The sequence below is a fragment of the Dendropsophus ebraccatus genome, chromosome 8 (assembly GCF_027789765.1).
Source record: "Dendropsophus ebraccatus isolate aDenEbr1 chromosome 8, aDenEbr1.pat, whole genome shotgun sequence".
NCBI lineage: Eukaryota > Metazoa > Chordata > Amphibia > Anura > Hylidae > Dendropsophus > Dendropsophus ebraccatus.
The window spans coordinates 89,541,517-89,566,245 of NC_091461.1; the positions used below are offsets into that span (position 1 = coordinate 89,541,517).

The 24,729-nt window shown below is 43.0% G+C and overlaps 1 protein-coding gene across 3 annotated transcripts in view; it reads left to right on the forward strand.

Annotated features, from left to right (window-relative positions):
- Window positions 1-3,262: 3,262 nt before the first annotated feature.
- The window catches only part of LOC138798719 (heparan-alpha-glucosaminide N-acetyltransferase-like), a 222,682-nt gene continuing 201,215 nt past the window's right edge, over window positions 3,263-24,729 (forward strand). For 2 of the 3 annotated variants that reach the window (XM_069979277.1, XM_069979279.1), the window contains exons 1-4: window positions 3,263-3,342; window positions 4,430-4,524; window positions 5,574-5,710; window positions 21,960-22,072. In XM_069979277.1, the coding sequence (XP_069835378.1) occupies window positions 3,282-3,342; window positions 4,430-4,524; window positions 5,574-5,710; window positions 21,960-22,072 (406 nt within the window). In that variant the 5' untranslated portion in view covers window positions 3,263-3,281. The remainder of the gene's footprint in view (window positions 3,343-4,429; window positions 4,525-5,573; window positions 5,711-21,959; window positions 22,073-24,729) is intronic. The other variant, XM_069979278.1, reaches the window with a different exon arrangement.

Below are 24,729 nucleotides of genomic sequence, written 5' to 3' on the forward strand. Positions count from 1 at the left end.
TCGAATTTGGTGAATCTTCACTCTTTATGAGCTCCGGACTCCGTCCTTAATATCTTGGCTGCCAGACACCCAATATGACCATTCTCTGGGGCACATCTGTCTCAACTCCCATCAGATTTATGTCGATTGCTTCACCATAGAATTCCAGAAAGGGTAAATCAGGATAGAATAAAGAATAGGATTGAGCACAATTGAACAAGATTCGGCGGGCTAGGTGAGTATCGGTCCTCGCTCCATCTACAAAATAACAGAAAAAAAGGGGAAGATTAGATATTTGTGAAATATAATAAATGAATTTTTATACATTATATCTTAGTACTCTTTCTTACAGCAGCAACAAGTAGGTTACACAGCGGTGATGCTCATAAAAAGGCTTTCAGTGAAAAATCAACATTAAGCCCAAATGGTTGTAGGGCATTGAGACGAGTGATCCACTGTGCTTCTCTTTGCTTTAGCATTCTCTGTCTATTACCACCCCGGCGTGGTATTGGTATATGATCAATCACCATAAATCTCAATTGTTGAACAGTGTGCCCCGCCTCCACAAAGTGTCTGGAGACCGGGAGATCTAATCTACCAGTACGTATAGAAGACTTGTGATTATTCAGCCGTATACGGCATTCATTAGTGGTCTCGCCAACATATATGTATGGACATGGGCACTGTAAGACATAAATGACATGATCAGTCCTGCAAGTCGCATAATACCTCAGTTTAAAACTGCGATTAGTAGTCAGATGGCAAAAAACATCACCCTCAATCATCAAACCACAGCTCTCGCATCCTAAGCATGGGTAACTGCCCGGTTTAAGTGATGAGGGAAGATCCAGCTTCTTTTTTTGACAATCTGCCCGGACTAGTTTGTCCCTAATGCTAGCTGATCTCCTATATGAAAAAAGTGGTGGAGAATTCAGTATAGGGACATTGCTATGGAAATCAGCTACAATATTCCAATGCCGGCGAATTATTTGAGCTATATGGTGACTCTGCTCATTAAAAGTTGTAATAAATGGGACTCTTTCTAGTGTCTTTTTCTTTTTCTTTACGGCCAAGGGAAAGCTTTGTTGTGTACAAACCTCAGTGATGGTTGAGTAACTCCCTCGCAGCCAACTAATGAGGGTCCGCAGAATTGTAGATGATGTGTCCAAACTTGATTACAGAATGCAAGAAATGGGGCACCGCTTTATACAGCGTGGGTATCCCAGGAAATTGGTTCAGAAGAGCATCACTGAGGTTTGTACACAACAAAGCTTTCCCTTGGCCGTAAAGAAAAAGACACTAGAAAGAGTCCCATTTATTACAACTTTCAATGAGCAGAGTCACCATATAGCTCAAATAATTTGCCGGCATTGGAATATTGTAGCCGATTTCCATAGCAATGTCCCTATACTGAATTCTCCACCACTTTTTTCATATAGGAGATCAGCTAGCATTAGGGACAAACTAGTCCGGGCAGATTGTCAAAAAAAGAAGCTGGATCTTCCCTCATCACTTAAACCGGGCAGTTACCCATGCTTAGGATGCGAGAGCTGTGGTTTGATGATTAAGGGTGATGTTTTTTGCCATCTGACTACTAATCGCAGTTTTAAACTGAGGTATTATGCGACTTGCAGGACTGATCATGTCATTTATGTCTTACAGTGCCCATGTCCATACATATATGTTGGCGAGACCACTAATGAATGCCGTATACGGCTGAATAATCACAAGTCTTCTATACGTACTGGTAGATTAGATCTCCCGGTCTCCAGACACTTTGTGGAGGCGGGGCACACTGTTCAACAATTGAGATTTATGGTGATTGATCATATACCAATACCACGCCGGGGTGGTAATAGACAGAGAATGCTAAAGCAAAGAGAAGCACAGTGGATCACTCATCTCAATGCCCTACAACCATTTGGGCTTAATGTTGATTTTTCACTGAAAGCCTTTTTATGAGCATCACCGCTGTGTAACCTACTTGTTGCTGCTGTAAGAAAGAGTACTAAGATATAATGTATAAAAATTCATTTATTATATTTCACAAATATCTAATCTTCCCCTTTTTTTCTGTTATTTTGTAGATGGAGCGAGGACCGATACTCACCTAGCCGGCCGAATCTTGTTCAATTGTGCTCAATCCTATTCTTTATTTTATCCTGATTTACCCTTTCTGGAATTCTATGGTGAAGCAATCGACATAAATCTGTAATAATGCTGAAGTAATGTCAAATAATAATGCCCCTGTAGCCAGGAATGCTGCCTACAGTCAGCTATGCCTTCTGCAGGAAGATATTCTTCCTGCAGCCATATACAATGCCCTCTGTAGCCAGGCATATCCCATGAAGCCAGGTATGCCCTTTGCACCCCAGAAAGCTTTCTGTAGTCTGATATGCCCCCTGTGGCCATATACACTGCCCCTTGTAGCCAGGTATGCCCCATTAAAGGCGGGCGGAGATGGTGGCTGGTGAGGATGGTGGCTAACATGCATAGTGCGGCTGATGGCCACTGTGAGGAAGATGGCAATTGGGAGATGCTGGAGGAGGGCAAACAAGCGGGGACTGGTGCCCCAGGACCAATCATTAATGCTACTAAGGCTGTCCACCTACTTGCCTTCCTTCCCTTAACTGACTACTGCTCCTCCCTGGGTGCTGAGAAAAGCTGGATCCAGTATTGGCAAAACTCTCCCAGTTTCCCAGGACTGGATCCAGCTTTTCCCAGCACCTGGGGAGGTGTCAGTTAGAAGGTAGCTGATTGAGGAGTTGGTTGCAATGATAACAGCATTTCACTTCATTAATGAGGCCCTATTACACGGAAGGATTATCGGCTGTTACGGACGATAATCGTCCTGTGTAATTGAAGACAACAATCAGCCGTCATGAACCATGTCGGCTGATCGTTGCAGTTGTTTGTCTTTCAACAGGTATAATAGGGCCTTTACTGTAAATTTCCTCTATTTCTTTGTTAGTGAGCTGCTCATTGCACATACTCCCTCAACCTGCACTACATTCCCTCTGCCAGAACTTTATAGAATATATACATGTCGTCTAGTGCCACAAGCTTAGTTCTGAGGGGGGGGGGGGGGGGGGGAGAAGATCCATATAAAAATATATAATAGCAGTAAAGTGTGTCTTTATGGGCCAGTATGAGGCAAAAGTTGGCAGAAAGTTCTGAGACTTAACTCTGGACTTCAACCAGTGATTATCTACAGCCAACCTCCCCTTGCTATGTGTGAAGATAATCCGTATACCTGTGATCAAGGCTCATTGAGCTTCCTGAACCAGAGGCTGCAAGTAAACATGGGAATGTCTGCTGGAGTTGTAGTTCTTCTTGGAGTATTTGCTCTGTGCCATGCAGAAGGTAAGGCATTTACCTCTCTCTCTCTATCTATCTATCTGTCTATCTGTCTGTCTGTCTGTCTGTCTGTCTGTCTGTCTGTCTATCTATCTATCTATCTATAGATAGTGTAATTACGGGGACTATATGATGTGATTAGAGATGAGCAAATTTACAGCAGGAATGAAGCGAATCGCTTCTTACGTCTCTTCTCCCAGTTTTCCAGGACTGGATCTATCTTTTTCCACAGAGCGCAGCAAAGCCTGCAGCCTGATGAGCAGAATGCAGATAGGAATGAAGTGACACTTTGCAAATCATGTATTAAAAAAACCTCTTTTTGTAATGATGATGAATCATGTGTGAAAAGCTCAATTGTGAAGAGCCATTATTGTTTCCATAATGGTACAAATTCAAATTACATAAGGTTTTCACTAGTAAATTCCAGAGTGTTGGTTATATTTTGATGCCTAAGTACCGGAGTGGCAGTTAGTTAAAAGGCAACCGGCTGATGAGTGGATTTCAGTGATAACTATGCGCTTCACTTCATTATTACTGTAAATTTGCTCATCTCTACTCCCTGGCATTATAAAGAAGCTACAATATTGCAGAGAAAGCCTGCCAGGTACTTGCTTACGTCAGCTGTCTCAGAAGGGAGGGGGGAGGAGGGGGAGACAGAGAGAAAAGCTCACCCACAGTATTTTGTGTCTTCAGCAGAAAGCAGCAGCTCAGAAGTGGGGGAAGGAGACTGAATAGATGATAACATTTATGGAAGCTATTGTTAGTCTCACCATGGGCAGCAACATATCAAAAGTTATGTTTGAGCGGAATACTGCTTTAAAGGGGTCATGTCTAGCTTGATCGATGGTGGTCTGACTACCAGTTTTCTCAAGTGTTGGAGTGTGTAGGGACAAGCCTCATTGAAAAGGGGAATGGTAACTCCAAAAGATCAGGTTAACATGTTTCCAGATGAAATAACAGAGAATCGCACAATGCATAGTTCCAGATTCCTGGGGTGATTTAATATTTACTATACAGGTAGTAAACTCTCTTAGGGAACTGTTAAATTGCAGCTGTGTAGACGTTCTAACCTGGTTACCCTCCTTTGTCACAGCAAATGAACTGAATTATGATGAAGCTTTATTAACAGTGAACAATTATCTCCTCCATCCAATAACATTGCTTTATATGTCAGATTACTGCTACAAGGTAAGATATTATACACTTCAGGTATTTTCTTTAACGTTAAAATAAGACCATATCTACAGTATACTCCATATGTGTCAGATAAATGTGGTGCGCACCTTTAGGGCATACACCTATCTCCAAAACAAATGCCCCCAGGTCCTGTCCAGCCTGGTTGTGGTGGCTTGGGATTCTGAAAACATCCGTGTGGGTTGTTTACCGCAGATTACATGGCTTCCATTAATCCATAAATATTTTTATTTAAAAAAATGATCTGGGTGGAAGGCGATGAGGCACAAAGAGAAAAAAAAAGAGACCTACCACCTGCTGCTGATTCCCTCATTGGTGCTGACCCACTGTACTATAGATACATCTCTCTCTTAGGCCACGTTCCCACATACAGAGGAATGCATTCGGCCAGAACAGCGCCTCCATTTTTTCACCAATAATCGCACAATGTTGTTTGGATTATCGGTAAAATGACCCAGCTATTGGTGACTGCATGGAGGTTCGGTTTCAGTGGCCTTCATTTACCACAAATGTGGGAACACCATGATAGAGCATCAAATCGTTATACATGGCGCAGCCTGCTATTATTGCCAATAGTGGATTTCTTTATATTTATTGTAAATTATTATTTGTTATCCATTTGAAGCTGTAGGATTTAGAGCCATGTAGAATTACGAAGGTAGAGTTGAAAGTGGCCAAATGCATGTTATCTATTTGTTTTTGCAATTTGTTTTTATTGCACTTTGAAGTTTGGAAAAAAAGCACCTCTGAATACATGCATATTTACCACGTCAGTGCGGCTTTGTGATGCAGTTATTGGCAGCACAGGTTTTATGACCCAGGTAGGCTGTCAATAACCACACTGCAAAACTGCTGCCAGGCACTATATAAACACATGAGTTTTTTTTCCCCATGAATATGATGTAAATGCGAAAAAATGCACAGTGTAAACCAGGCCTAATAGAAGTGGTCGATTTACCCTTATGGTTTGCATATCTGCATATATATTTTGCTATTCACATATTCCTTGTCCCGCAAATAACACACATTTTTTTTTAATTCAGTGTCTTTTACAGCCACTTATGAGTCTTCCAGCTGCCCAAAGCCTTCAGCCTGCAAACCATACAGTCACCATCACCACACAGTTTGCACTTACTTTCCATGTGTTCAAAGAGGATGGAAATGAGGAACCAGTGTGCAGGTAGTTTTCACATTCTTTTACATAGATTGTTTGCTTAGTACATATATACTTAGGGAATGGGGTTATACAGGATTAAATAAAAGCATGGCTGCTGTCTTCTAAAAAACATGTAACACCTATTTACAGGTTATGTGTGGTACTGCACTTCATCTGCACTCGCTTCAGGGTGCTCTTACACACAGCAGTACTCCCCGTGGCTATTGCTTGCAATCTCAATAAATGCAGGCTGAGGCTAGGTTCACACTATGCATCTGTGCGGCTGTATTGCGGGCGGTAAATCATCGGCCGTATTTTTCCGGTGCATGCGTACGCTGCAAAGTATACGATATACGGCTGCACAGTGCACACTATGTATGAGCCTACGGCCCGATCGTAAATGGACCCGTAAAAAATGAACAAGACCATTATTTGCGGCTGGAACTGTGCAAATTCACGGCCGTGGATTGACAGGCGGTCCGTACTTCAAAAATAGCCGGCAATAATGCCGAATGCCGATGCCTCTAATAGTTAATATATTAAATTAATAAAACACATTTTCGTTGCAATAAAGTCCCTTTCGTTGTTCAATAATTTTATTCTAACGAATCCATCATTGTGCAATTAAATATACTGTTAAAATAAATATATATATAAATAAATGTATATTTATATATATATATTTATTTTTTGACAGTATATTTAATTGCACAATGATGGATTCGTTAGAACTAAATTATTGAACAACGAAACTGATTTTATTACAACGAAAATGTGTTTTATTAATTAAATATTAATTAGTACAGGAAGCTCCATTAAGCCGTTAATTCATATTCCCGGTAATAGAGCATTCTGTACTAATCAACACTTTACTTTAATTAAAACATCAAATGTTTCTTCTAATTATGTTATCACAATAGCATTATTAGAAGAAACATTTAGAATTATATGTGCGCTCAGCTGATTGGCTGATCGGCTGAGCGCACATATAAAGAGCCGGTCCGCAGCACAGTGACTTCATTGTGCTGCGGACCAGCGAAGAGGACACATCGGGGTGAGTATACAGCTCTCCCCACCCCCTGCCCAGCACTGCACCCATCCCAGTAAGGAAGGGGGGTCACTTAACCCCTTCCTTGCTGGGATGGGTGCAGTCTGCAATACATCCTCCCTTAACCCCTTGGGGGCCAGACTGTAAGCAGCGATCTGTAAAGATGCTGCATACTGTAAGGAGCACAACACCGCTCACAATCAGGGGCGGTCTTGGCATTTCTGGGGCCCCCCCATGCCCCCCCTCCTCGACATGCGCTGCCCCCCCCCCCCCAGTAGTCCTCTTATAACCCTCCTACCACCATACAGAGATTACATATCACCTCAAAACTGCTCTGAACAAAACAGGAAGATATTACCAATGATGCCATAACATAATACTGCCACACCATGACCCCTATCACTACAGACCCTATAACAGAGTGCAGTTACATCCAGTGACTTACTTTTTTTTCTTTCTCTCTCCATCCAGCGTGAGCCACCTTGAAGTCTTCTCCCAGCTGTGAATCTTCCCTCCAGAATCTGTCAGAGAAATATTGTAGGCTCCAACACATACAGTAGTTAGGTCCCCTCTTCGTCTATATAGTAGTTACGCCCCTCTGTGCCCCCACAGATTAAAGGTGTCCCTGTGCTCCCACTTAATAATTAGGTATGTTCTGTGCCCCAGTATAGTAGTAAGGCATATAGGCACTTCTGTGCAGTCCCAATGTAATTAAGACCGCTGTGTGCTGCCCCCAGTTATATAGACCCCTTGTGCGCTGCCGACAGTAGTAAATACCACTTGTGTGCTGCCCCCAGTAGTATATACCTCTTGTGTGCTGTCCCCAGTGGTATATAGACCCCCCTGTGTGCTCCCGCAGTTATATATAGACCTGTGTGATCACCCAGTTATACATAGCCCCCCTGTGTGCTCCCCCAATATACTATATAGAACCCCTGTGTGCTGCTGCCAGTCGTATATACCCCGTGTGCTCCCCTCAGTTGTATATACCCCCCGTGTGCTGCCCCCAGTTGTATATACCCCGTGTGCTGCCCCCAGTTTTATATACCCCCTGTGTGCTCCCCCACTTGTATATAGCCTCCCTGTGAGCTCCCCCACTTGTATATAGCCCCCCTGTGTGCTCCCCCCTTATATAGCCCCCTTGTGAGCTCCCCCACTTGTATATAGCCCCCTGTGAGCTCCCCCACTTGTATATAGCCCCCTGTGAGCTCCCCCACTTGTATATAGCCCCCTATGTGCTCCCGTTTTTATAGCCCCCCTGTGCGCTCCCCCCGTTTATATAGCCCCCATGCACTCCCCCACTTATATAGAGCCCCCCTGTGTGCTCCCCTGTTTATATAGCCCCCCTGTGCGCTCCCCCGTTTATATAGACCCCCACTGTGTGCTCCCCCCGTTTATGAAGCCCCCCTGTGCTCTCCGTTTATATAGCCCCCTGTGCGCTCCCCCCATTTATATAGCCCCCTGTGCGCTCCCCCCGTTTATATAGCCCCCCTGTGCGCTCCCCCGTTTATATAGCACCCCTGTGCGCTCCCCCCGTTTATATAGCCCCCTGTGCGCTCCCCCGTTTATATAGCCCCCTGTGCGCTCCCCCCATTTATATAGCCCCCCTGTGCGCTCCCCCCGTTTATATAGCCCCCCTGTGCGCTCCTCCCGTTTTATATAGGCCCCCACTGTGTGCTCTACCTCCTATATAGTATATAACACAAAAAAAAACAAAAAAAACCAAACATTTTTACTCACCTGGGACCGGCATCTCCTCTTCGGTTTTCGTCTCTTCTCTTCCCTCTTGTGGCCGCGGAAAGTGTTTCCCCTGCGGTCACATAAGACCGCTCTCCCGTTGTCATGGCACCGGCGCTCCAGTGACGCCTCGAGAGCCGGCACCAGAGACACAGAGCAGCCTCTTGTGACCGCAGGGAAAACACTTCCTGCGGCCACAAGAGTGACTGACAGGGAGGGAGCCAATGGCTCCTGCCCTGTCAGTGCCGCTGCTGCCTGTAACTATGTGCGCTCGTTACGAGCGCACATAGTTAGCCGCAGCGGTCTTGGGCACCAGAGCGGGGCCCCCCTGGATGTCGGGGGCCCCACACAATTGTGTGGGATGTGTGGTGCCCAAGACCGCTACTGCTCACAATGATGGGTGTTGTGCTCCTGTTTGTGTGTTTTTTGTGTGTTTCTCCCTTTTTGTTTTTCAGATATCGGTATCCTGTGGATTATGTCGGATTCGGTGGACTACGACGATGACCAGCGGTTGTTTGGTGTTTTTTTTTATAAAATGGTCAATGAGGGGTGTGTGGGTGTTTTTATTTGAATAAAATTTTTTTTTCACTTGTGTGTTGTCTTTATTTCTTTACTTTATAGACTTAGTAGTGGAAGCCGTCTGATAGACAGAATCCATTACTAAGTCGGGGCCTAGTGTTAGCTGGTATAAAATGGCTAACACTAACCCTCCATTATTACCCCAGTACCCAATGCCCCCAGGGGTACTAGGAAGAGCGGGGTGCCAGGGGTCCCGGAGCGTCAAAATTGGCGCTCCTGGACTGGGCGGCAGCAGGCTGGTAAGGTTTAGGCTGGGGAGGGCCTAAACCAATGGCTCTTCCCACCCTGGTGTTACCAGGCTGCTGTCGCTTGGTTTTTAACCCGGCTGGTTATAAAAATAGGGGGGACCCTATGCGGTTTTTTTAAATTATTTATTTATTTAAAAAAAACACGCATAGGGTCCCCCTTATTTTTATAACCAGCCGGGTTAAAAACCAAGCGACAGCAGCCTGGTAACACCAGGGTGGGAAGAGCCATTGGTTTAGGCCCTCCCCAGCCTAAATCTTACCAGCCTGCTGCAGCCCAGTCCAGGAGCGCCAATTTTGACGCTCCGGGACCACTGGCACCAGGCTCTTACCAGTATCCCTGGTGGCATTGGGCACTGGGGTAATAATGGGGGGTTAGTGTTAGCCATTTTATACCGGCTAACACTAGGCCCCGACTTAGTAATAGTAATAGGTTAAGTGACCACCCTTCCTTACTGGGATGGGTGCAGTGCTGGGGAGGGGGTGGGGAGAGCTGTATACTCACCCCGATGTGTCCTCTTCGCTGGTCCGCAGCACAATGAAGTCACTGTACTGCGGACCGGCTCTTTATATGTGCGCTCAGCCGATCAGCCAATCAGCTGAGCGCACATATAATTCAAAATGTTTCTTCGAATAATGCTATTGTGATAACATAATTAGAAGAAACATTTGATGTTTTAATTAAAGTAAAGTGTTGATTAGTACAGAATGCTCTATTACCAGGAATATGAATTAACGGCTTAATGGAGCTTCCTGTACTAATTAATATTTAATTAATAAAACACATTTTCGTTGTAATAAAATCAGTTTCGTTGTTCAATAGTTTAATTTAAACAAATCCATCATTGTGCAATTAAATATACTGTCAAAAAATAAATATATATATAAATATACATTTATTTATATATATATTTATTTAAACAGTATATTTAATTGCAAAATGATGGATTCGTTTAAATTTAATTATTGAACAACAAAAGGGACTTTATTACAACGAAAATGTGTTTTATTAATTAAATATATTAACCATGAGAGGCATCGGCATTACTGCAGAGGATCGCAAACCCCGGTAATAGCGATTCCTGTAAACTGTTTCCCTGCTTTCCCAGATGCATCCAGAGGTGATTGCATCACTTTCTAAAGATTTTATTTGTTATTTTTAGTTGAACCAGATTTCCAAGTAAATGACCGTATGTTTTCAGCCGCATGTCTATTTTTTCCCACGGCCGGAGTTTCAGACGCACATTTCCAGACGCATAAAAAATACAGCCGCACAGATACATAGTGAGAACATAGCCTGAACCTGGACTTGCTGCGTGTCTCGGTGCAGTCTGTGATTATCCGTGAATTGTAAGCACTAGCTGTGGTAACTAGTGCAGTGTCCTGGTACCTGTATCCCAGCTACTCTGTGTCTATAGTTGTCGGATGGCTGAGGAATCTTTTGCTAGACACAACCAGAATTTCACACCAGTATTATGGGCATGTAAGGGTTATTGTTTTATTGACCTTTCAGTCTGGAGATCTATTTTCTGCACTTTGCATCACAGGGACAGTTTATTTGGCACCTCTAGTGGTCAGTGTCAGACTGGGGTACCTTAGGCCCACCAGAGAATTTAATTCTTGGGGCCCACCCTACATATACCAGATATAACCAGTGTCAAACCTTTCACATTACTATAGCGACTTTGCACAGAGTATATGTGACCAGCGATGCTAGCTCACTGCTAGTAACTTGCCAGTCACTCTATGCAAACAGCATAGTGTGCCACTTAATTTTCTTGAAAGTAGAAGTGTCATGAAACTAACAAATCTCAGGCAGCCAGGGGGTGCGGGAACATAATAAAGAAAGTATACCTGTCCCCGTGCCCTCGTAGCGCTTCCTCAACGTTATCTGACATATGACTTCTGTCAGCTGTGAGAGAGACCCAAGAGCAGTGCTATGGGGCACGGGGACTGGTAAGTATACTTTCTTTATTATCTTCACACACACTCCTGCCTGCCTGTCATTTGTTAGTTTCACAAGACTTCTCCTTTAGCTGTAATTCTTGTTCCCAACTGCTGACACTGTTAGATGCTGTTAGGTCAAGAAGACACATGGTACCTTATATATATTTGTCTGTGCTTCCATAGCATAGAAAATGCTTTAATTCTTTGGTACAAAGAGTCAAAGAGGCTTCTTCAAGCTCCTGAATAGCTACAAGTTAGAAAGTCTCCTCTTTCCTCCTTCCCTGCTCAACTGACACTTGGACACTGAGCCCCCAGCAGGTTTAGGTATGGGAACAAAACATGTACATACAAATATGCACAATATATACACACATCATACACAGATATAAAGAAATGTACATTACCTATATGCATACATAGTACACACACACACACATGCACGATACGTACATCAAATCCTTAGGGATTTGATAAAATGCCTGATGTTATAATTTCCCTGCAACATATATATAATGTATATATATGGGGGTGTCCATGGTGTCCATGTCCCTTTAATCCAGGGATATGCACATACATGCAGGAGTTCTACTAGCCACTGCTCCATCCTACTTGTGCTCATTGTGCAGGTGATAGATCGGTGTAGCTGGCAGATGTCCAGCTTTATGATTTTGCAATATGTAATGGACACCCAACTCCCAAGCAAAATAACCAAAGAGCGAAAAATAAAGACACAACACATTGTAATCAGGTGTCAAAGGGTCCCAATTTTATTTAAAATTACATGACACTGAAAATGGCAGACCCCCGACTCACAAAGAGTCACTCTCCAGCACTCAGGCGAGGAAAAACCCCCTGTGGGGGAAACTTCGAGGGAGCCATGGCTGGAGAGTTGCCCCTCCCCTGGGCTTAGAGGGTAATATCATACTATAAATATAATAAACTGGATGGGAGAGAAATCTGGCTGCTATACCTGTCATCTTATTGATGGCTAGGCGGATGTATATCTTCTCCCTCACAGATCCAGGTCCACTTCTCAAGAAGGTGGAGACTTTTCCCCTGCTAGAAACTCCAAATTTCATCAAGGGTAGGGGGCAGTAAAGTAGTCAAGCTCAAGGTCCTCTGGCGCATCCAAGATGGCACTGATCAGGGCGCCGTGCATTGCTTTATGGAAGCTTCTTTATGACATAAGCGTTTGTCATCACAGTGCACGGTTGCCATGGTTACTTCAGGCAAACATATCTGAAGCATTAACCCATTGATGACTGGCAATGCACTATACTGAAGAGATCACTAAACACACTTGTGACCAAGCAGCTTATGGTTAGGCCACACTAAGAACACGAAATAATATGTTTTAATGTGGCCCATAGCAACCAATCACAGCTCAGCTTTTGTTTCTTAAATTACTCTGGTAAAATAAAAGCTGAACTGTGATTATTGTCATGCGCAACTCAGACAGTCTAACTTGCCCATAGCAACCAATGAAAGCCGTGCTTTAATTTTATAAGAGCTTGTTAGGATATGAAAGGTGATCTGTGATTGGTTGCTATAGGCGAATCAGACTGTGTTTTGGTTGGTAAAGCTGCCCCATTGCTGTAAAGTTTATGATGATGACTGAAAACACATGACATCAAGCTTCCCCATAATGCTTTGCAGTCAGCTCTTCTTCCATACCTCACAACTTTTTAGAGGGACACTTGTGGTTCACAGACATTTCTATACACTACAATTCCCAGCATTTCCGGTCACTCAGTTTAGAATCCACTGGTATACAGTTATATACGGCGGATTTGTTAACATAAAGGAGACTGCTGGCAATTTGATGGAATCGTATGTTACAAAAGCTGCCAAAGAGAATTAATAATAAAGCTGTTGAAGTGAATAGAGACAAGCAGTATGGGTGGCATGTAAAACTACATTTCTCAGGCTTTCATATGAAGTCTGTGATCATCCGAGAAGTCTTTCAAATCAACTGGTGACAGAAATTTGTTATTTACTTCTATTATAAAAATCTCCAGTCTTCCAGTACTTATCAGCTGCTGTATGTCCTGCAGGAATTGGTGTATTCTTTCCAGTCTGACACAGTGAGACAGAGAGAGAGACTTCCAGTTAAAGTTAAAAAAAAAGTAAAAATGTCTTTTTTATTAATAAAAAAAGCCCCTCCCCTATTAAAAGTCCAAATCACCCCCCTTTTCCCATTTTATGAATATAAATAAATAAACATATTTGGTATCGCCGCGAGCGTAATCGCCCGAACTATTAAATTATCACATTCCTGATCTTGCACAGTAAACAGCGTAAGCGCCAAAAATTCCAAAGTGCAAAATTGCACATTTTTGGTCACATCAAATCCAGAAAAAATGAGGTACCGATAGAAAGAACACATCATGGTGCAAAAAATTACTCCTCACACAGCCCCATAGACCAAAGGATAAAAGCGCTATAAGCCTGGGAATGGAGCGATTTTTAGGAACATATATTTGTTAACAATGGTTTGAATTTTTTAAAAGCCATCAAATAAAATAAAAGTTAACATGTTACATATCGTTGTAATTGTAACGTCTTGAGGAGTCAGTTTTACCCCAGGGCGAATGACGTAAACACGAAACTCCCTGAAATTAAAACAAATTCCTTTTTTTTTTCTAAATTTGACAGCACAAATGATTTTTTTATCTGGTTTCACAGCATATCTTATGAAAAAATTCAGCCTGTCATTGCAAAGTACAATTGGTATCGCAAAAAATAAGGTCTCATATGGGTCTCTAGGTGAAAAAAGTGCTATGGCCTTTTAAACATAAAGTGGAAAAAGCAAAAGCGAAAATCGGCTTTGACCTTAAGGGGTTAAAGGGAATCTGTCAGATGTAATGCGTGTTCCCAACTGCTGACACTGATAGATGCTGTTAGGTCAAGAAGACACATGATACCATAAATATTTTTGTATGTTTCTATTCTTTGGTACAAAGACACAAAAAGGCTTCTCCAAGCTCCTGGATAGCTGCAACCTCCCTCCCTGCTTAAGGGTCCTATTCCACGGGCCGAGCAGGGTCCGATCAACGATGTAAACGAGCACCGATCTGCTAGATCAGCACTCGTTTACTGGGCCTATTCCATGGCCCGACAATCGTTAGCGAGGGCTGCAGGGACATCGTTACCGATGTCCTTGCAGCCCTTGCAGCATACATTACCTAGCAGGGCTTCTCCTGCGCTCCGTCTTCCTCCCCAGGTCCCGCAGCACAGCATCAACTCCGGAGCTGCGGTCCCGGCCAGTGATTGGCTGAGCGGTCTGACAGCTCAGTATATAATACATATAATACATGTATATAATACATACATATTATATACAAATATGCACAATGCATACACAGATATAAAGAAATGCATCTTACCTATATTCATAAATAGTACACATGCACAATACACACACCATACACAGATATAAAGAAATTACCTATATGCATACATAGTACACACACAAACACAAGCACAATAAACATCTAAATAAATGCACATTACATATACGCATAGATAATACACGCACATGGACCATACACACAGACTCCCACAATAAACATGTTCTCACACACATATTTACCTCTGGTACAGGAAAGCATCGGGTACAGCTAACATGCTGTCAGATTTTCAGCCACAGGGCTACACTGTGCAGGCTGCAGCGTTCTCCCTCCTCTCCCCCTGTGACCCGACTGCCAGCAACAGCACATAGAGCAGATAGAGGCAGCCTGAGAGGAGAAGGTGGTGGAGGGTCCCAGGGGAGAAGAGAGGGGCTGCGCTAAATCTGCTGCTTGTCATCCTAGTCCCTCCCTGCCTTTATATAATATGATGAAACCCCAGATTACTGGATAGAGGCAGTAAGTGACCGGGTGAAAGGCATATATGTCATCCTGGAGCTGCTAGACAGGGATGCTCACCTCTTGTTTGTGGGCCCACCAAAGGGTAGGGCCCCTTGGGGGATTCCCCTGCTGCCCTGTGGGTCAGTCGGAGCCTGCTAGTGGTCACATGTCAGAGGTGAAAGTAATCTGGTCACATGACCTTCTCTCAGGCAGCTCTTAAGTGTGCTCTGAGGGAGGAGTCTCCCTGGTTCAATCCCTTTTCAATCATTGAAAAACTAAGTGTAACCCTCTAAGGGGACATCCCTAAAGGGGTGGAAATTTCTAGTCAGTTTGGCTTTGGCCAGAGAAATGTGCACATCTGGCCCAGCTTTCAAAGCCATTAAACCTTAGGCCTAGTTAGTTTTACTAGTTTTCCTAGTAACTTCTAGTAACAAGCCAGTTTGGCCACCTTCAACTATTCCGGAGGAGTCGGGTGGCATCATCGGATGAAGAGCAGCATAGTCTGAGGCTGTGTGGGGCGTGTGTCACTGACACACCACTGTGACACTGTCAGCCTGGATTAAAGATCAATTTAAAACTTTCAGGGCCGTATTAACAGCTGCTGCTGCCCTAGGCACTGCACCTGCAGACGCCCCATCTTCACTCACCAATTAGCATCATGATTTTCTACTTTCTGAACATCATATTGATATCTGATCAGTCTTAGGCCACGTTCCCACATTTACTGTACGTCACCACATGCAGCGACAACCAGACCCTTATGCGGTAACCAATAGCCATATGGCCAATAATCCTGGCAACAGCACATGACTACTGGGGAAGAAATGGGAGCCTGGTTTCAACCACATACATTTCTCTACATGTAGAAACATTGTCTGAATCACGTTTTTCGTGGTTTTTAACTGCTTTAAACAAACAAATTTCCACATTGAACCAACAATTAGAGCCGTCTGCATATTGTCTGAAGGAATTCTCACCACAGGATTGGTAGGTAATAGCTCCAGGCATCACATTTAACACCGCCAGACCTGACTAATACCACCATACTGTGATTGGATAACACTGCCATACCAGACCTGAACAATATCGCCATGCTGTGACTGGATAACACTATCATACCAGATCTAACCAATACCACCATACCAAACCAATACCACCATACCAGACCTGACCAATACCGCCATGCTGTGACTGGGTAACACCACCATACCAGACCTGACCTATACCACCATACTGTGACTGGATAACACCGCCATACCAGACCTGAACAATACCGCCATGCTGTGACTAGATAACACTGCCACACCAGACCTGACTAATACCACCATACTGTGACTGGATAACACCGCCATACCAGACCTGAACAATACCGCCATGCTGTGACTGGATAACACCATCATACCAGATCTGACCAATCCCGCCATATGCTTAATCTCCCCGCCCTTAAAAAGACACCTGATTTACTGGCAAGTCTGAAAGGCAGGTGGGAGACTAAAACATTTTTTAGTTGTTTTCTTCCCCTGCTCCCTGGTGCGGCCCCCTGCAAGGTGCTGCCCTAGGCAGCCATATTTATCTAATCCTCTATAACCCAGTTAATTAATCAGAAAATTACCAACTGGGTTTAGCACCTCTAGATTGGTAAATAATCCTTTTATTCTGTTACACAGGTGAGGTACTTGCATGGGTAACACAGATGGGAAGAGATAGGTAATAGTATAAAACCCGGACAGATTAGACTCCTCTGACTATCCACTTGTTCAGTATAGAAGGTTCTTTTGCGGTTCCTTTAGGATCTCGGTGCCATTAATCGTCCTGCAGTAGTGATGACACTCGCTGATCCCAGGTATAGATCTTCTGCACCTCCTCTACTTGTATTGTTAGGATTTGCTTTGTAAACATCATTAATATTATGGAAGGGGATTAAATGAAATTCATGATTAAGCTGTGTGTGGAACATATTAGCAATATCCAAAGCAAACTTTTTTACTTCAGATCCGTAGCCAATTCCAGCAACTATTGATCGCATTATTATAAAGGACTATCTCCAGGCTGATTACCATCTAGATCCTCTCTGGGTAATCAATACAATGTATTTGTGTCAGATATAGAAAATTATGCAGAGGAGGCCAGACAAAGCACCTATAGCCTGTGACCACATGGTGGCGCTCTGTAGCTGCCGTTCCTAGTTTTCTAGGAGACTGTAGGCTATACAACAAATGTGTCCTGTATTATAAAACTTTTGCAGTTTAAAGAATATTGCTTTGTAATTTCTACGTTTTCTAAATGTAGTGATATAGTAACAGGATATGTATGTTTAGGGCTGATCAGACCCTTCACTGGTAACGTTAGACATGTCATGATAATGGTTGCTAATAGGGTCTCTGCAGCAAGCACATGGATTTCTGCAAGACAGATTCTGAGAGTTGAAGAAATTTCTGCATCAAATCCGTCTATATGAATACATCCTATAGGTACAATTGTTTCATGGGTCTAAAATACTGCAATATTGTCAATTGGTACAAGTCCCATTTCTTTAGTGCATACGATCAAGAAATTGATCAATCATTATCAACAATTCTGCTTTGTGAATTCAGTAATGGATTCTTATTTTGCCAGTGTTTAAGATTTGATGCCATGATGTTCATATGTCTAACTGGACTATGGCTGTAAAAGCAAGATGTAAGCCAGGTGTGGTCAATGGAGGAAAAAGTGCATGTCTCCCACTACAGCACCAGTAATGGCTCCATACATTGTAATGCGGTGTAGCACACTCTGACTTTAGCTTGAAAACCGATGTCATACGCAGGTGGTCATTCAGCACACCCATAGCTGACCTATGCACTGTGGACCTAGACAGAGCTCTGTGCTTAGAAGCTAAACCTCACCTCAAAGGCGCCATTGTGCTGAGACGGGTGAAAGGTCACTGCCCAGGAATAAAAGTGGTGCACAATGGGCATCCTGCGATAATCACACAATGAACCCTTTCCGTTCTACATATGACTTATTCCCAGGCTAGGCCTTTATGTTCACCAAACAGAAGTTGATTCAGAGTTCACCCGGCTTCTGCTGTCTGATGTATAAGGAGGAATCATTCCTTAAGTTTAGTTTCATTATCCTGACAAATACTTACACAGCAAAATACAATACTTTTCTATAATGCACAAGCCTGATAGACAGAAATGGCTGCACATTGCACCCATGGTTGATTCAAAAGCTTGTTCAGCTACATTAAAAACCAACATCAGAAGTTAGTATATAATTTGATCAAACCATATTGCCTCATGTACCACGTGCAGGTCTCTGATATACATGAGTCCCTAACCAAACACTCTGCCGGTCTGCGAACACAAACCCCGCAAAGCGAGCGCAAGCAGGGAAGGGAGGCCACGGAATGGCCCTGCAACCCCACCGTCACAGGACCAAACCCCAAGGGCCCCCCCAAACCCTGCCAGCGCCGGCGACGGAGAAAGCGGCCACCAAGCAACACAAGTGTGAACAAGGGTTACGCTTGTGCATAATACTTTTCTATGAGTTTGTTGTTGAGAATGCATATATTTATACTATCAGTGATCTATTGCTCCCAACTTAACCAGCCTGTTTTATTGGTTTATTGTGCGTTCACACCTACAGGATCCGCAGCAGATCTGCAGCAGATCCGCAGCAGATTTGATGCTGTGTTCAGTTAATTAAATGAAATCTGCTGCGGATCCGGTAAGTGTGAACGTACCCTTATGTGCAGCCCCTAATTCATATGGTGCTGCTGCCTATCAGGCTCCTGTATGCTGAGTGTGATCCTGCCAGCATACTGTGCTGCTGCTCTTCCTCTACCTGCCAGTAGGGTTCATATGCCAGCTCTGTTTCTTAAGGGAACCCTGATCATTTTGCCCATATCTGACTACACCTGTATACTGTCAGTACCTGGACTTGTCTCTGCTTGTTCTTTGGACAAGCTGACACCGGCTCCAAGAATACTCTTACAGGTAGCAACTTTTTAGGGTAGCTTCACACACACAGTATTGCAGCGAATATCCGCAGCAGATTAGATCTAAATAACTGAACACAGCATCAAATCTGCACCATAAAATCTGCTGCAGATCCGGTGTGTGTGAAGTCACCCTGAGGCTGGGTTCACACTACGTATATTTCAGTCAGTATTGTGGTCCTCATATTGCAACCAAAACCAGGAGTGGATTGAAAACACAGAAAGGCTCTGTTGACACAATGTTGAAATTGAGTGGATGGCCGCCATTTAATGGCAAATATTTGCTGTTATTTTAAAACAACGGCTGTTATATTGAAATAATGGCCGTTATTTACTGTTATATGGCGCCCATCCACTCAATTTCATCATTGTGTGGACAGAGCCTTTCTGTGTTTTTAATCCAATCCTGGTTTTGGTTGCAATATGAGGACCACAATACTGACTGAAATATACGTAGTGTGAACCCAGCCTTAAGGTGAAAACAGGAATGCTACTTAGATAGCACACTGGAGAGTGGCTCAAAACCAAATCAATTGGGTGGCACAGTGGGTCCACACCCATCATCTGTTCACTGTGATCTACCTAGCTGATAACTACCCTGTTTTCTGTTATGAGAGCTTTGTGGTATATTCATGTTCTAACAGTGTTGTTCTGTGCATGTTCATACTATAAATGTTGTGTGGTCATGGCCACAGACTAAATCCATGTTTTCCGGACTTCCTAGGGCTGCATCCAACTTCTTCAGCCACCGGTATTCAAATGCCAGATAGTCTTGACTAGAAATATAGTCAAAAGGTTAGTGGTTGGGTGAAGCCATTTATTGTCAAACGACTATGTTTCCTCTTTTGAAATCAAATTACAACCAAAAACATCCAAATGACCCTGATCAAAAGTTTACGTACAGAAGTTCTTAATACCATGTATTGCCCCCTCCAAAATCAATGACAGCTTGAAGTATTTTGTGGTAGTTGTGGATGAGGCTCTTTATTTTCTCAGATGCTAAAGCTGCCTATTCTTTTTGGCAAAAAGCCTCCAGTTCCTGTAAATTCCTGTCTTGCATGAACTGCACGCTTGAGATCCCCCAAGAGTGGATCAATGATATTGAGGTCAGGAGACTGAGATGGCCACTCCAGAACCTTCACTTTGTTCTGATATCCAAGGAATTGATGATACCAGTCAGCAGTGTTCAAACTGTGATTAACAAATGGAAAATCAGGGGCTGTGTAAAAACCAAACCACAGTCAGCTAGACCAACAAAATTTTCAGCCACAACTGCCAGGAAAATTGTACAAGATGCAAAGAAAACCCCACAAACAACATCTGATGAAATCCAGGACTGTCTGAAAACTAGAAGTGTGGCACAATAAGATCCACAAGATGCACAATAAGATGCACAATATGGAGGCACTTGAAAAATGGTCTGCAAGGTCTAGTCGTCAGAAAAAAGTAATTACTGCGCAAATGCAACAAATTATCTCACCTACAATACACCAAACAGCACAGAGACAAGTCTAAAAACTTCTGGAACCAGGTGATTTGGAGTGATGAGACAAAAATATTACTTTTTGGCCATAACCGTAAAGGTTTCATTTGCAAAGGTGTCAATAAGGCCTATCATGAAAGGAACACTGAAAGGATCGCTGATGTTTTGGGGATGTGTGAGCCACAAAGGCACAGGAAACTTGGTCAAAGTAAAAGGAAAGATGAATGCAGCATGACAACGATCCAAAGCACAAGGCCAAGTCAACCTTTCATTGGCTACAGCAGAACAGAGTGAATGTTCTGGAGAGGCCATCTCAGTCTCCTGACCTCAGTATCATTGAGCCACCCTGGGGAGATCTTAAGCACGCAGTTTATGCAAGACAGCCCAGGAATGTACAGGAACTGGAGGCTTTTTGCCGAGAAGAATGGGCAGCTTTACCATCTGAGAAAATAAATGGCCTCATCCACAACTACCACAAAAGACTTCAAGTTGTCATTGATGTTAGATGAGGCAATACACAGTATTAAGAGCTGCGGTATGCAAACTTTTGATCAGGGTCATTTGAATGTTTTTAGTTATCATTATGATTTAAAAAGAGAAAACACAGCAGATTGAGAATAAATGGCTTCACCCTACCACTAACCATGAGTGGGAAAAAAGTTTTGGGGTTATTCATATTCTCTGAAAAAAGGACAAGAAAGCAAAAATTCTGCCGGGGTATGTAAACTTTTGAGCACAACTGTACAGGATTCACAGACACTTAGGACATTTCCATGGCAAAAGAAAGTTCCTCCTGCATATCATGACAGGTGTGCTATAATACCAAAATGTATTGCCTTTTGTGAGACTGCCTCTTTAATAGGGCCTTAGGGTGCCTATTCAATGGCCATACTAGCAGAATACACCTTGCCAGCATGGGGGGGTGAGGAGATATTGGGTCTAATTACTGGAAAACTAATGGAATGGTGGCGTGCATGTGCAAAGCGCTGCTCCATTCTAACAGGAGGCAGGGAGTCTCAGTCTCGAGATTGCAGGAGGCCATAGCCTCCTGTAATCAGCTAGTTGTCCTCTATCCTGTGGATAACTTTGTCAGATAGGAATACCCCTTTAAGTCATGCACCCCTCAGGACCTGCACTAGGCACAATAAAGTGTATCAGTTTTGTTAGGAGACTGCATTGGTTTTCCTGTTTCATGTACGTCAGTAAATTACAATATCACTCGTCTGTCTGATCCCCGGTGGGCAGCGTCACACCATTGATTGCTCAGAGGATTGCTATCTCATTAAGGACATGCATGGCCGCTCCTCATCACAGTCCAGGACTCTGCTCTGAGCTAGGGAAATCACTAGGTTGGTGCTAATTACTATAATTACTGATTAACTCCTTTCTGTTTGTACCTGACAGCTGGGAGCAGCTATATGAAGAACATGGCCATTACATTATATCTGTCCAGCCAAGTAATGGCACAGTGCAGTGCTACAACCTTGTGAGACGATCGCCCTCCAACTCCCTTATGCGTAAGTGTTTCGGATTTGTCCTTCATCTTGAAGTTAATTTACTTGTTGAAAACAATAGTGACAAGCAGAGATGAGCAAATGAATCTGTCATTTCTAGACTCTTCTATTAGCTTATGCCCTATCATGGCTCCATGCATGAGGCAGATATTTAGTGCCGGGGATAGTAGAAGTAGATTCTGTTCTGCTAAATCTGGAAATAGCTATTTTTGTTTCTGATCCCCTAGTACAGGGTTAGGGAACCTTGGCTCTCCAGCTCTTGCAAAACTACAACTCCCATCATGCCTGGACAGCCAAAGCTAAAGCTATGTATTCAATGTGATCTAAATATACCAGAAGTCACAGCGGTTTTGCCCTATTGGCAGGGTCACTTTACCAGGTTAAACACATTTTGGAAACATTTCACCTGATGGTAAAAATGCATACATAAAAAGCCAATGCTAATGACTAGTGCATGCATTAGAAGACAAGGTAATGCACACATTAGCTAATGTATAGCTGTAAAAGAAAAAGCAATTGTTTTGAGGTCAAAACAATTTCCTAATTTTAAAAATGCAATAAAATTAAAAACGCAGTGTGAATGTAGATTAACATACGTTCTTTGGTGGTTTGAAGTCTTCTTCCTTGATATACAGTAATTGTGGTCAAGAATAACAGGTAAAGGGGGTAAGGTTTACCATGTTAAGGAGAGAGAGTAAGAGCCCAAAAGGGGCTATGTACTTGCAAAGGGAAAGCCAGTCTACCTTTTGCAGATAAAGTACAGTGTTACTTAAAGGTTAATCAGGGCTTCCTAAAGGCTCAGCAGCATCCGTAACAAGTAAGGGCTTAGTGTAAACCCTTTCCTTGCTGTGATCTTGCTAATGCTTCTTTCATTTTTCCTTACATAGCCCCTTGTACACTCCGACCAGGATCGCTAGCGGCCGAACAAAAAACTGACATGTTAGTTTTGTGAGGCTGCTATTCATTGAATAGCAGCTGCACAACACTGACAGCTCACAGAATGGAGCATACAGCTCCGGCTGCACTCTTCATTGTGTTCAATGGTGAATTGGGATGCAGGCGCTCACAGGCGCGCCTGCATCCCAATTCAGCACAAATGAAGATACTGGCAGTACTGGCTAAGATGATCTTCTCTAACACCGGCCGTTGCGTGACCCGGCCAGGTCACAGAACGGCCGGTGTTTCCCGTTGTGTGAGAACACGGCCTTTATCTATAAAAACAGGCAGCTTTTGAAAGACAGGTAAACTTTAATGGTTAAGGTGTTTCAGGATATGAAGATATAAAGTTTTATTGAACAAGGTGGAACTGTACTAAATAGGTGTGAACTGGAAAGTAAAGGCAAAATAAAGGAATGGTCTTTTGATGACCTTAAACCCCCATGGAGTCTAATACTCAATATCTACCTGTCAAACAATATAAAAAGTCTGTGACGTGATGTGAAACTGCTGACCCTGGCAGAGAGCTTTTCACTTACCTTAACCTAAGGCTGTCAGACCAAACTCAGACTATGAAGATGGTCAATCCCAATGGATTACATTTCAGAAGGTCTGATTTGACCCTTTCCTTTATAAAATGCACACGATAAAATCTGGATTTTCAGTATCAAACAGGAAATATTGGTTAGGAATACAAACCTATTACTCATATTACTAACCATGGTGACTGCCCTATTTACAAGCGATTTAAAGTGTCACTGTAATTAAATTTTTTTGCAGAAATAAATAGTACAGGCAATTTTAAGAAACTTTGTGATTGGGTTTATTAGCCGAAAAATGCATTTTTTTTTATCATGAAAGAGAGGGGAGAGATGAGGCACCAAAACAGGACAACAAAAAGTTAATTTACAGCTACATCACCAGGCTCTCTCCTCTGACATCAGCTCTGACCTCTGAATAGGGGCTTTCAGCGGCTCCCTGTGGTGTAATCCTTTGTTCTCTGCTCTCTGCTGGTGACTAATCCCCCTCCTTCCTCCTCCCCCCTCCCCTCTCCATAGCACAGACAGGATCCGACTGATGTAAAAAAGTCGAGATTTCCTGATTCTGAGCAGTTATGTCCACAGTCCTGAATGGATTTAACTGAATGAGTTAAGGAAGACTGTTGTTCCTCACACTAGCTGTGTTGACAACATCTGTTTCTGTTTGACCATCTACCTTTCCCACCAGGTCTGTACAACATTGGCATAATTTTCATTCATTTTCAGCTACCAACCATAACATTTACTTTTCTTAAACCTAATCTCGCAACAAACAGATTGACAAAGAGGTTACTAACCTATTAAATATAAAGCCCGATATCAGATCATAGTAAATAATGATTAGGAAACACTTGCTTGAAGTGTGCTGCAAACATCGTGTGGGAGGAACTGATGACATGATGCTTATAATCTAGATTGAGAGGCAAAGTGAATGAGCGTATATCACTTTGTTTGTGCTTATCTTGTACTGGAAAGGCTGGACTATAATTTAAAGTGCATTAAGATGCCACTTAACTGAAGAATTGATGTTAGTTAAAAGCCAAGTTTATGCAGGTCTGGCATTACTCAGAGACCCTTTATCACAGGTGAGGAGGGGGCGACATGCTGAAGGATCTCTAAGTCAGCTCGACCAAGCTTCTAAAGATATCAAACATCTCTTTTACTTCAGTATTCCGATTCTAGTGC